We start from the raw sequence: 14,029 nt of genomic DNA, 5'->3' as shown, positions 1-14,029 counted from the left end.
AATGTCTTTACGGTGTCTTTAAGTCAATCGCATCAGGGACCAATGAGGTGGGAAGTCCATCTTTTACATGAACTAAAACTGCAGACTCAGCTTGCTCTCAATTTGTTTTCCATCATTTACACAGTATTCAAAACTCTAGTGCTGAGAATGTAGCTCAGTGGTGCTGTTTGCTTGGTAGCATAAACCATGGATTCAATTTCCCCAAATTCCAATACTGGAACTACAGTGCAGATAAGAGACTTGTTATTTTTACAAAGGCTTCTGAGAGAAGTTTGAATTTAACAAATATGCAGTTCAACTGAGAAAAGTATTTTAGAAAACTGATTTCTAGTCAGGTGTACAGGTCTTGGAAGGCTGAGGCAGGAGAATCATGGACTTAAGGCCTGTCTGAGTTGCAGAGAAGACCCTGACTCAAAACAAAACGACAACAAACCCAAAACAAATCCAACAAAACCAGCTGGGTGTAGAGGTGTCTACCTTTAATCCCAGCACGCAGGAGCAAAAGGATCTTTTGAGTTTTAGCCCAAACTGGTCTACACAGTGAGCCCTAGGACAGTCAGAACCACACAGAGAGACCCTAGTTTAAAAACAAACAAACAAACAAAACCAAAAAAATGAAAGAACTTTTAGCAATATAAGTAAAGAGATACAACAAACCTATTTATGTCAAGACATCTTGTAGACATTTCTTCTATAGAGATGTGTATGGTTTTGATTACTAGTCTGGGGTGTTATTCCAGCAGTCAAGAGGGTGAGGTGGGGGATGAACAAGAGTTTGAGGCAAGTCTAGGCTACAGAATGAGGCTTGTAAAATCAAATCAAAACCAACCAAATGAAATAAACCCTCTTTTCCCACTCTAACTTATATGAACTTTGTGCGCAGTCTCTCTGCTGAGCCCTCCTCACTGAGGAGTCTACAGTGCTCCGAGGCTCAGCCCCCTCTGGTTTGATATGAAATCTCTCTGCAGCTTCCAGGGATGACCTTCCTTAGAAATTCAAAAGCTCATTGGGTCTCTTTCGAATACAGCAAAGAGATGGTCCAATCAGAGGGGGATGGGAAAGTCCTGTCTCTTACTTATCATGAACTATGACCCATGGTTTTGAAAAACTATTAAGAGATACTGTGTAGAAGATACTGTGTATCAAGAGTAAAAAAAAATCAATGATCCTCTACATTCCTAACTTACTTGGTTTTTGAATCTACGCTGAGTGTCTGTTATATATTTTGTACAAGATGGAATAGGTAGATGTAAAGGGGTATTTATGTACAGCAGTCTCAAGCTCATGGCATTGGGGGAATCTTAAACTCACCATTTTGGGCAGCCTCTGGGTACCTCCGGCTCCTGGTAAGATTCCCAGCAACACTTCAGGGACACCTAATACTGTTTTTCTGTCTTTTGTTGCTATTCTGTATTGACATGCTATGGCAAGCTTCAAACAAATCAAAGAAAATTAGAATGTTAGAATATTTAACTGGAACATTTGGCACCTACGTTAGCAGGTCTAAAGATTACTTATAAAGGAGGAATGTACCACAAAAATAGGCCGTGACTCCTTAGGCTGACGTCTGGCACTCCTCTACAATTCACCTGCTCTATCTGTTTTCATAATTTATTAGCTCCCTTTTAGGTTGCTAGTCTCCTTAAAAATATTCTGATGGCAACAGAATTTACCAATAAAAAGACTCAAGTCAAGTGTATGTCCATAGTTCTGGTTACACAAGAGTGTGAGGCAGGAGAATTGTCTGAGCCTATGAGTTTGAGACCAGCCTCAGCAAAACAGCAAGACCCTTGTCTTAAAATCAAAAGCAACCATAACTAACAATTCTCCTCAGGTCTTAGTCAGTAACAATGACCCATGCTGGTAGACCCAGCGGCCTGTGTGGCTAAGGTAAGAGTAATGGAGATGATTCCTTCCCATCAATCAGGTATACTCAAAATTTCCTAACAGATCTTGCTTATTGTTGCTTTTGAGTATAACTATACTGTATATGGAATACTTTTGAAACCATTTTCTTGTTAATCAAATTTTTTTGGGGATCAGGCCCAGGTTTCCTTCATTGATGTAAAAACCCCACATACAGTCCAATATGTGACACATGCTCAATGAATGTTCTCTTTCCCTCTTTTTAAAACACAGCACAATCTAGTAAGAATCTCTTCTCTCAGCTGGTCATGGTGCACGTCTTTAACCTCAGCACTTGGGAGGCAGAGGCAGGCAGGTCTCTGTGAGTTTGAGGCCAGGTTGGTCTACAGAGTCAGATCCTGTCTTAAAAAACAAAACCAAAAACCCTTTAACCTTATTTTAAAGAGTTTTGCAGATTGAAAACTCTTTAACCTTATCATTTTTACTACTCACAAGAAACTGTATGTCTGTGTCTGTCACACAGACGCGCACGCGCGCGCCACACACACACACACACACACACACACACACACTCTCTCTCTCTCTCTCTCTCTCTCCATTCTTTGTAAGTAAGACTCAGCTAACTTAACATTAATTCACGTCACACTTCTGGATCTCTGCCCTGTGAACCCAAAGCAGGCCCTCGGACATGAGAAGGCCTTCACAGGTGTGCTTCATTCCCTGATGTAAACGAGACAGCATGGCTCTGCTCACTGTTTGCCGTCACTTGCCATTTCTCATGAATTAAGAATTAAACACTTTCAGGCATTTGACAGCTGAAAATGAAATGGCTTCTCCTCAGAGAACCGTTCTTTCACTGCTTTCAGGTGAGACAGCAGCCTGAAGGGTTATGGTGGCACATCCCACCAGCGAGTTCGAGAGTCTGTACAGTCTAGAATCCTTCTATACCTCAAGTCCGCCTCCCAAGCAGGATCCACTGATGGCGGCAACAACAGGCTTTGGTGACTTTTCAAGTTTCTCAAACATTTTCTGTCCTTCTTGTGATATTCGTGCTGCTTCTTGGGGCGTTGTACAAGAGGCCAGCATGCTGAAATATCGACAGAAAAGAACACAAAGGAGAGATGGACCTGTGACCTATTTTGTAGAATACTTCACCCACTCTGTACTTATCTCAGTGTATACCACTATTTGGCAGTGAGTCTTCAAACATAGAATGGAACATGTTACACAATTTATTTTGCTCCATAACAAACTACTGACCACAAAGTTCTAACAAGAACATCACCTGGCAAATATTTTCACTGTCAGATCACAGAGTTCTAAGGTTATATTCTGGATCTAGTTAATTTCTTCAAGCTATCTGGTAATCTTTACCTGCCAGACATGGCTGTTTCCCTACTGACTTGTAGCTTGTTCCAAATGCTTCCTTATAGTGTGTACATGGGCCTGATCATTCTCCTTATGAACAGAGTAGGGGTTCTTTCACAGAAGATATGGCTGGAACGTATGTTCTGCCCCCACATCTTGTGTGTATCGCATGTGTGCTCACCTGTGCAGGCACGTGTGGAAGTCAGCGTCAGGTACAAAGTAATCCATCAGACTCACCATGCCCAGCTTTATCCATGGATGCTGGGATTCCAGCTCAGACCCTCGGCTGAGCAGCAGGACTTTACCCTCCGAGCCATCTCCCCAGCCCTGTACTTTCAATTTTGCTAAGTACTGCCAAATTTCACTCTAAATGTTTGCTGGTCTGATGGATGCAAACTAGGCATTCATTCTTGGTTAACTTATTATACCCTGGAAAATAACTTAAAAAACCAACATTTTGGAGGATTTACTTCTCTCTTAGTTTAGAGAATGTATTATTTAAAAATACATAATCAAGCAAAATAAACTCACTTGATGTCAGCACCTGCAACAAAGCAGCCAGGCTTTGACGAAATAAGGACGGCGCTCCTGATTTGGTCGTTGGCCCAGATTTCGTTCATTACTTCTACGAACTCTGATTGTACTTCTTTATTCAATGTATTTACCTACATGAGAAAGAGCTACATCTAAGTGTTTAAACCAGAAATTTCACATATACACAGACCATCACTGTCAAATATGTTTATGCAGCAGACACATATTGCTAGAAGAAACCAAAACCAAAACACAGACAGACCAAACCCCCTGAAACCCAACAGCTTTCTGTTCAAGTAGCTTTATTTAACTATTAGTACCACTCCCTTTAACTATGGGTCTCACACACTGCAGAGATGCTTGGTGGTTAACTGGCTTGCCCAACAACCTGAGCTTGAGTCTTAATCCCATGTAAAGGTGAGAGGCTTTGCTTCACTCTACCCCCAAATACATCATACACGTAATACAACAGAAGTGGGGTGGTCTCAAACAGGGATGGCCAGCATAGTGGTTGACCTTACTTGTGATCCTAGTAGTTAAGAGGCAGGGGAAGGAGGACTGCTGCAAGCCTATGGCTTGCCTGGTGTACACAGAGAGTTCCCAGTCAGCCGGGACACACAGCGAGCCCTCTCTCAAACAAACAAACAAATAAACACTCAAAAAATAAAAAAGAGAATGAAGTTGTGGTCCTAAGGGTTTGGATCATATGCAGGGTAAAAGGAAATCTACAAATATTTACTGGTCGTTGTGGGGAATCTATCCGACCTTTTTAAAAAAGGGAGGATCAAAATTAGACATAGTATGGACTTCATTTTATAAATTTATTCAACTTCAGAAAATTAGGTAAAAAAAAAACCAAATTTGAATCATTGGTGAGTCAGTATAAGACTAACTCTGGAGAAGGGTCTGGTCCAATTACGGTTAATTTGTGGTAGCTGTTAGGTGCTTCCTGTACAAGTTCTCCTATTTCTTACAGGGTTTTATATAGCCCAGGCTAGCCTTGAACTCTATAGCTGAGGATGACCTAGACTTCTATTTGTGTCTCTCAGGTTCTGTGAGTCATCATGTTTGGCTTAAAATCTCCTATTTCTATAGGCCTCTGGCTATAAGATTTTTAAAAAAATATGACACCTTTATACTTGAAATGAGGAATGATTTCCTGCAATAAACTATTCTCGGCAAAAGACCAGGGTGCTGGTGCCTGCATTGGTAAATTCTGAATTTGCCAAGATCCAGGTTCTGTTTTCAAATAACCTGATTTCTAGCACATGGACTGTCTGAGTCATTCAAATCCCGCAGGAGGCTCAAAAGCCAAGTGTCCACATTTACCGAAGCCAACCTGCTGAGAGTACTGAGTCTGTTAGGCAGTAATGAGGTGGATTAAGTCTTATCAACAACATATTCTATCACCCTCATCCTATGCATAACAGAAGGCTAGTTTTATTAATCTCGATATTAATCTGATGCTTAGAGGCAACAAGAAGGAATTATTTTTTTGTGCCCTGTTTCTGAGATGGGGTCTCTCTCACTAAGGAGCTCTGATTGTCTGGAAGTCACAGAGATCCACCTGCCTCTGCTTCCCCAACCAAAACCACCAAGGTTTTTTTTCTTTCTTTTTTTGGGGACAGGGTCTCGCTATGGAATTCTGACTGATCTAGAACTTGCTCTGTAGACCAGGCTAGCCTGGAATTCACAGAGACCCGCCTGCCCCTGTCTCCAAGTACTGGGAGTAAAGGTGTATGTATATCACCACCCATGGCCCCAAGAAGGAAGTCTCATTCAAGGACTCGCAAAATTTTAAACACCATGAGAGAGGTCCTCTTCAAGACAGGCAGATTTCATTTCTATGTAGGACAGGACTCATAACTGTGGTCCGTAGAAATTAAAGGAAGTTCAGGTACCTTTGAATTGGGCGAGTTAATCCGAATAACTGCCACATCCCCTTTGACTCCATAATTAATATGGGTTCTAGCTGAAAAAGAGAAGACAAGTTTGTTTCTGAACTTGCTTATTGTAAAATACATCTACAAAGTGATGTTAAAATCATATACATACAAGCATCATTACATGAACTGGGCAGTTATATTTAGGGACACACACACACACACACACACATACACACACCATTTACTTTCCTCCAACCCCTCCCTCCCACACACTTACTTCCCACTTCCCTTGTTCTCTCAAATTCATGACCTCTTTTTCTTTGTATAAATACATATATTTAGGGATACATATATATTGGGATGTATATATGTGTGTGTATATATGCACACATGTATTTATCTAGGGATATACATACAAAGATATACATATTCAGGATAAGCACACACATATATACATATGCATACCTACAATAACAAAGAGGCCATGAATTTAAGAGAACTAGGAGCATGGATGGGAGGGGGAGGTGGGAGGAAAGTGAAAGGGAAATATGATGGGATTATATTATCATTTAAAAGAACAAAAGGGTTATAAAAAGCAACCTTAAGTGCATAAACATGAAAGTAAACTTACACAGCAAAGCAGAAGAAGTTGTAAAGCTGTGGCAAATGCAGCCTGCAAGAGAAGAGTGTTTCAAAATTACTTCCTGAAATAAAATTTCTTTAATAGTTGTCAAATCAGAAGAACTGGAATTTATACCAGTAAACCCCTAAAACAGAACAGTGTATTCTAGGCCATTATCATGGCCAATCCATTACCTTTCTCATTTTAACTATCAGGTCAAATGATTATCCAGACATGAAGTAAGGCAGCAAGATCCCCTCCCCCAGGAAAAAAAAGGAGGGCGCGTCTCTACAATGTGCCAAAGACTGCAGATGGAATTAGGATTGACCTTAATATAGGGAAAGTACATGGATTATCTAAATGGACTTAGTGTCATCACAAAGAAACTCAGAGACACTCGACCCAGCTCCAGGTTGCTTAAGGAAGGAGATGAGCACAAGCAGAGGCCTCAGGTTGTCTCTAGAGCTAGACAATGCAAGGCAATGGGTTTCCCTCAGGGGTTTCAGAAAGAACAGAGCCCTGTGACACTATGTGAGCCTAGTGAGACCCATTTTGCTTAGTCCCCTAGTTAGTTCCCTGTTTACCCTTGGGATCAAACCCAGGCCTACTGTATGCTAGGCAAACACTATACCACTCAGCTATGTATCCTCAGCTCAAGTCCCACTAAGGCCCTCTGACCTCTACAACTGCACTGGGGAGGCAGAGGCAAGTAGATCTCTGTGATTTGCAGGCCAGCATGTTCCCAGCACCCATAATGGCAGAAAGGCTCAAAGTGGCCCAGCTCCAGATGATCCTCTTCTGGCCTCCATGGGTACCTACATATGTGGCATACACTGGTATGCACATCAACACACATTAAAAATAAACTTTAAAAACAAACAAAAGAAGCCACCAAGTATGGCAGTGCATAATTGAATCCCAGCCCTAAGGAGGCAGAGGCAGGAAGATGTCTGAGAGTCTGACGCCAGTCTATTTTACACATTGAGTTCCAGGTCATCCACCACTGTATAGTGAGACTTTGTCTCACAGAAAACAGAACAAAACAAAACAAAAGGGGCAAGCACTGGCTATAAAGGAAACACTCCATGTCATACTTTGCTGGTTTAAGCATATCTAACTGAGAAATCTTTGTGCTGCTTCCCACCAGTGATGTTCCCAATTCTTGGACAGCAAAATCCACGCTGTCCTGTTGCTTAGTTGATGCTCATCAGCTGACTCGTGTACGTTCTTCAGCGGGGCCACAAAGAGATTCCATCGTATTGTTTTAAAGATTTATTTATTTCCTTTATGTATATGAGTACACTGTAGCTGTCTTCACACACACCAGAGGAGGGCACTGGATTCCATTTCCGATGGTTATGACCCACCATCATGCCGGGAATTGAACTCAGGACCTCTGGAAGAGCAGTCAGTGCTCTTAACCATTGAGCCATCTCTCCAGCCTAGCCATTTTGGTTCTAATTATCACTTTGCTTACTCAAGCAACCCCAACACTTCAGGGAAAACAGCCATTGAGATAATAGCCAGACTCATGTGGTGGTCCACGAGCTACCATTTCCTAGCACTTGGGAGGCAATGAGACTTAGAAAACCATGACTTCTGAGCCCAGGGAATCTGTTTTTTGTTTGTTTGTTTTGTTATTTTTGTTTTATTCTCTTTTATTTGCGATAGGGTTCCACTGTGTAGCTCAGGCTAGTTGGAACTTACTATATATATATATGTCAGTATGACCTTGAATCCTTGAATTCACGATCTTCCTACCTTAACCTCCCAAGTGCTATGAGTTTTGTTTTGTTTGGCCACTATAAAGTCTTAGCTGGCCTAGAAGAACTTGTTATGTAGATGAGGCTGGCCTTGAATTTACAGATATTCATCTGTCTGCTGTGACTAAGCGTGTGCCTCACCATGATTAGTGTTGAGGATTACTCAACCCACAGATACATGCTAGAGAAGTACTCTACCACTGAGTTACAATTAATCTCTACGACTATCTATTAACTGACACTAGATATTTCAAAATAGTTTTTGAGGAAGGCCAGCTGTATTCTGGTTGTCTGTGAGCAGCACTGTCTGGCTTAGTATATAATTCCCATCCTTCTGCTTCGAAGTGTGGGAAGTTCACTTGGTTTGCTGCTAAGGATTATCTTGTCCAGAGTTCTTATTAAACTGTAAATTGGGGAATCTTAGACCTGTCTTTCATGTCAGTTACATCAATCTCGTGACTCCTCCCACCTGTAGCAGTCAGTTCTAATTCAGGACTGGGCTTTTCCCTAACAATGACAATGACTGGATGTGTGTGCAAGCAAGAGTGGTCCAGAGGGGCAGCAGCTCTCTGCTCCCAAACCCCGTGGGAGAGAGACCTCACCGCCTGATCAGGTGGGCACTCCTGAGGCTGCAGAGCGGAGGAGACCACCAACACTGCCCACCCCTGCCCACATCCCTGGCCCAAGAGGCAACTGTATAAGGCCTCTGGTTTCCCGTAGGGGAGGGCCCAGGAGCGGCAGGATCCCTGCGCCTGAGACACCGCCGGAACCTGAAGGAAACAGACCGGATAAACAGTTCTCTGCACCCAAATCCCGTGGGAGGGAGAGCTAAACCTTCAGAGAGGCGGACACGCCTGGGAAACCAGAAGAGACTGCACTCTGTGCACATCCAGACGCCAGAGGAAAACACCAAACGCCATCTGGAACCCTGGTGCACGGAGGCTCCCGGAAAGAGCGGCGCAGATCTTCCCGGTTGCTGCCGCCGCGGAGAGGACTTAGGCAGTACCCCACGAGCAAACTTGAGCCTTGGAACCACAGGTAGGACCAACTTTTCCCCTGCAAGAAACCTGCCTGGTGAACTGAAGACACAGGCCCACAGGAACAGCTGAAGACCTGTAGAGAGGAAAAACTACACGCCCGAAAGCAGAACACTCTGTCCCCATAACTGGCTGAAAGAAAACAGGAAAACAGGTCTACAGCACTCCTGACACACAGGCTTATAGGACAGTCTAGCCACGGTCAGAAATAGCAGAACAAAGTAACACTAGAGATAATCTGATGGCGAGAGGCAAGCGCAGGAACCCAAGCAACAGAAACCAAGACTACATGGCATCATCGGAGCCCAATTCTCCCACCAAAGCAAACACGGAATATCCAAACACACCAGAAAAGCAAGATCTAGTTTCAAAATCATATTTGATCATGATGCTGGAGGACTTCAAGAAAGACATAAAGAACTCCCTTAGAGAACAAGTAGAAGCCTACAGAGAGGAATCGCAAAAATCCCTGAAAGAATTCCAGGAAAACACAATCAAACAGTTGAAGGAATTAAAAATGGAAATAGAAGCAATCAAGAAAGAACACATGGAAACAACCCTGGACATAGAAAATCAAAAGAAAAGACAAGGAGCTGTAGATACAAGCTTCACCAACAGAATACAAGAGATGGAAGAGAGAATCTCGGGAGCAGAAGATTCCATAGAAATCATTGACTCAACTGTCAAAGATAATGTAAAGCGGAAAAAGCTACTGGTCCAAAACATACAGGAAATCCAGGACTCAATGAGAAGATCAAACCTAAGGATAATAGGTATAGAAGAGAGTGAAGACTCCCAGCTCAAAGGACCAGTAAATATCTTCAACAAAATCATAGAAGAAAACTTCCCTAACCTAAAAAAAGAGATACCCATAGGCATACAAGAAGCCTACAGAACTCCAAATAGATTGAACCAGAAAAGAAACACCTCCCGTCACATAATTGTCAAAACACCAAACGCACAAAATAAAGAAAGAATATTAAAAGCAGTAAGGGAAAAAGGTCAAGTAACATATAAAGGCAGACCTATCAGAATCACACCAGACTTTTCGCCAGAAACTATGAAGGCCAGAAGATCCTGGACAGATGTCATACAGACCCTAAGAGAACACAAATGCCAGCCCAGGTTACTGTATCCTGCAAAACTCTCAATTAACATAGATGGAGAAACCAAGATATTCCATGACAAAACCAAATTTACACAATATCTTTCTACAAATCCAGCACTACAAAGGATAATAAAGGGTAAAGGCCAACATAAGGAGGCAAGCTATACCTAGAAGAAGCAAGAAACTAATCGTCTTGGCAACAAAACAAAGAGAATGAAAGCACACAAACATAACCTCACATCCAAATAGGAATATAACAGGAAGCAATAATCACTATTCCTTAATATCTCTCAACATCAATGGCCTCAACTCCCCAATAAAAAGACATAGATTAACAAACTGGATACGCAATGAGGACCCTGCATTCTGCTGCCTACAGGAAACACACCTCAGAGACAAAGACAGACACTACCTCAGAGTGAAAGGCTGGAAAACAACTTTCCAAGCAAATGGTCAGAAGAAGCAAGCTGGAGTAGCCATTCTAATATCAAATAAAATCAATTTTCAATTAAAAGTCATCAAAAAAGATAAGGAAGGACACTTCATATTCATCAAAGGAAAAATCCACCAAGATGAACTCTCAATCCTCATCTTCGATTGGTTTATATACAAGTGTGCAATTTCTAGGCTTGAAAGTAAAATGATGCTATCTGGTGCTGGATAGAGGAGCCTTATTTTTTTTTTTTAAAGATTTATTCATTTATTATATATAAGTACACTGTAGCTGTCTTCAGATACACCAGAAGAGGGCACCGGATCTCCTTACAGATGGTTGTGAGCCACCATGTGGTTGCTGGGAATTGAACTCATGACCTCTGGAAGAGCAGTCGGGTGCTCTTAACCGCTGAGCCATCTCTCCAGCCCGAGGAGCCTTATTTTTTATTATGGCAGCTTGCTATTTTTGTAACATGGTGATTTGGTTGAACACAATAAAGTACAGTAGTAACTGATCTCCCCCTCTTCCTGGATGAGTGAGGAGATGATTAAATGTTGATGTCAGCATCCATGAGCATATTCAGATGAGCTTCTGCTTCTGTTGAAAAGGATGCTGTGTTTGATTGTGGTCCGAAGCTTTGAAGCACTACTTGGCATCTCCTTCCTTGGAGGTCTCACTGTTTTAACATAACAGATTTGATAGCTTGTTGGTAAGGTGAGGTCCAGCTTGTCTCCACTAGGTCATCTTCATGTGAATCTGGTGGTTATACGGTTTTGTTCTAGGGATATTTCATTTTTTTAATAACGGTTTTAGCTGACATTCATGGAGAGAATGAATCCTTAGAAGTGTGCCACTAGTGAAAGGAAATCCTGTCTAGAGTATGTTTCTTTACAAAGCTGTGTCACACCATCCTTTGGGCCCTCTGCTGGAAAAGTAGAATCAAGTCTCAAATAATGCCTTTTAAATTGTATCCTCTAGTATTATAGATGTAGGACAGTACTGTATCATACCTCTGTGGATGTAAAATAGCTTGTACCTGCTTTATGATACGTAGTAGTGACTGTGCTTTATCAGAGCTGTTTTTAATGATGTTGCTCAGAATGTTTTCTTTCCAGATGATGATTGAGAAGCTAATTTAAAAAAAAAAATGGTGCCAGGTACCACAAGAGTAACAGAACTGTGCTGTTTTCTTGGGTTTTGTTTTTTTACTTTTTTTTTTTTCTTTTTAATGGATTGTGCTGGATGTCTCTACAGTTTTGTTCAGATGACTGCAGAACCTGGAAAAGCTGTTGCTGCTGTTGATGCATAACACACTGCTATTATTGGTCTTTTTATATAAATATAAATATATATATACAGATATATAATTTGAATTTTTTGAAACTTTACCTGTGCTGTCAACTTTCGAAAAAAGTATCCCCGTTTACTGTGTTGAGTTGGCACTGTACAGAAATTAACAGCCATATTGGTCTAGAAATGTTGAACTTAAGTTTTTTCCATTTGTACAGGGGTAACACACTGTATTAAATATGTAAGGTCTTATATACGTGGGTTTGATTACAAAAACTAATAAAGTATTCTCTAAATTAAAAAAAAAAAAAAGAGAGCAGGGGGAGCAAGCCAGTAAGCAGCACCCCTCCATGGGCTCTGCATGAGCTTCTGTCTCCAGGGTCCTGCCCTCTGTGAGTTCCTGTCTTGACTTCCTACAATGATCAATGGTGATGTGAACGTGTAAGCCAAATAAACCCTTTCCTCCCCCCCCAAAAAAAAGAATGGTCCAGAGGAGGATCTTTTGAGCTAGATTCTAGGTAGAAGATAGGGACTATAAGGGGGATTTTGAACAAACATTAAATCTGTTTCGGGCATTGTTCTATGGTCCCGCCATTGTAAAGGCTTGCTTCTACCCTGCTCTAAGCAAGCTTTAGGTGGTAAGCAGGTTGTTCTGGAGTAGCTCAGAGGCAACATCCCTAAATGCAGCATTTAGGGTTCTTCAGAACACCCTCTTTTTCTCCTTCATCTTTACTCATGTTCACCTCAAACCATCTCTTCTATGCTCCTCTCTAATTCTTCACTCCCTTCTCCTGACCACAGAATCCCAAACTTGCCTGACTATCCAAGGAAAGTTATCCCTTTCCTTAGTTCCAGAAAAAAAAAGACAAACTGTCACTTTCTTTTTTTTTTTTTTTTTCTTTTCTTTTTTTCGGAGCTGGGGACCGAACCCAGGGCCTTGCGCTTGCCAGCAAGCGCTCTACCACTGAGCTAAATCCCCAACCCCAAACTGTCACTTTCTTGATTAGGTCTTACACATGCAAACATCTGTTCTCAGCAAACTGCAGATATCTAAAGAATTGGTTCTCAACCTGTGGGTCTCGACCCCCTTTGGGGTCACATATCAGATGTGCTGTATATCGTATATTTATATTATGATTCCAACAATATTGAAATTAGTTATGAAATAACAAAATTCTATGGTTGGGGGTCACTACGACATGAAGAACTGTGTTAAAGGGTCGCAGCATTAGGGAGGTTGAGAAGCACTGCCTTAAAAGTAGTATCAACTACTAGTTACCTATTTCTTTCTTTTCTTTTTTTGGTTCTTTTTTTCAGAGCTGGGGACCGAACCCAGGGCCTTGCGCTTCCTAGGTAAGTGCTCTACCACTGAGCTAAATCCCCAGCCCCTAGTTACCTATTTCTTAATATTAAAACTTCAGTGCTGATCATCAACAAAATGTACATGGTCTAACTTTCCCCACAGACCTTCGCTTTCAGGTTTCAACAGTACAATGCTCCTCTTCTCTGACTGTATTTTGGTCTTTACTTAATCATTTACTTATTTGTGTTTATTTCTGCATTTGCAAACAGTTATAATTAATCCCTTCCAATAAAATTTCAGTCATTTCTCAACAAACTTTTTTTTACAGCAACCTGGTGGGTTGTGCAATCTTCTAGGACGTTGGGGTAACAAGTAAAATAAAAAGTCTCTTTCTTGGTGGAGCTTGCATTCCAGGGTAGCTGAAGATGTGGCATTTATTCAGGGATATAGATGCGGATTTGAAAATCGCTTAGTGGTAGACAGTTTGCCCAGCATGCACAAGGACCTAGGCTAAATACACAAAATTGAAAAACAAATTGTAAAGTACAAATTCTAGTGGGAAAGAAGCATGGGATAGGTAATCTGACTAGAAAAGAGTAAAGTACTCTGGAATAGGAATGGACTGACTAGGAGTACAAGTAGGAAGGAATGAGATACAGAGACACATAAAAACCTAGAAAATAAGTATGTAAGTGATAGAATACAAGTAAAAAAACAAACCTCCAGAAAACCAAAACCAAACACTCAAACAAACCCACCTAGCCAAACAAAAAGCCCAACCTTTAAAGGCAGCATGGTTGAATGTCATTTGGAGGA

General features: G+C 41.4%; 1 protein-coding gene across 1 annotated transcript in view; it reads right to left on the bottom strand.

Annotated features, from left to right (window-relative positions):
• The window catches only part of Hadha (hydroxyacyl-CoA dehydrogenase trifunctional multienzyme complex subunit alpha), a 39,634-nt gene that overhangs the window by 22,468 nt on the left and 3,137 nt on the right, over window positions 1–14,029 (bottom strand). The window contains exons 2-6 of the mRNA NM_130826.2: window positions 6,286–6,327; window positions 5,670–5,740; window positions 3,766–3,899; window positions 2,815–2,953; window positions 1,312–1,431 (exon numbers count right to left, since the gene is read on the bottom strand). Of these exons, the coding sequence (NP_570839.2) occupies window positions 1,312–1,431; window positions 2,815–2,953; window positions 3,766–3,899; window positions 5,670–5,740; window positions 6,286–6,327 (506 nt within the window). The remainder of the gene's footprint in view (window positions 1–1,311; window positions 1,432–2,814; window positions 2,954–3,765; window positions 3,900–5,669; window positions 5,741–6,285; window positions 6,328–14,029) is intronic.

This window comes from Rattus norvegicus, chromosome 6 (genome assembly GCF_036323735.1).
Source record: "Rattus norvegicus strain BN/NHsdMcwi chromosome 6, GRCr8, whole genome shotgun sequence".
In the NCBI taxonomy this organism is placed as follows: domain Eukaryota; kingdom Metazoa; phylum Chordata; class Mammalia; order Rodentia; family Muridae; genus Rattus; species Rattus norvegicus.
Note: the sequence above shows the minus strand (reverse complement) of the source record. Positions and strands in the feature narration are given on the sequence as shown.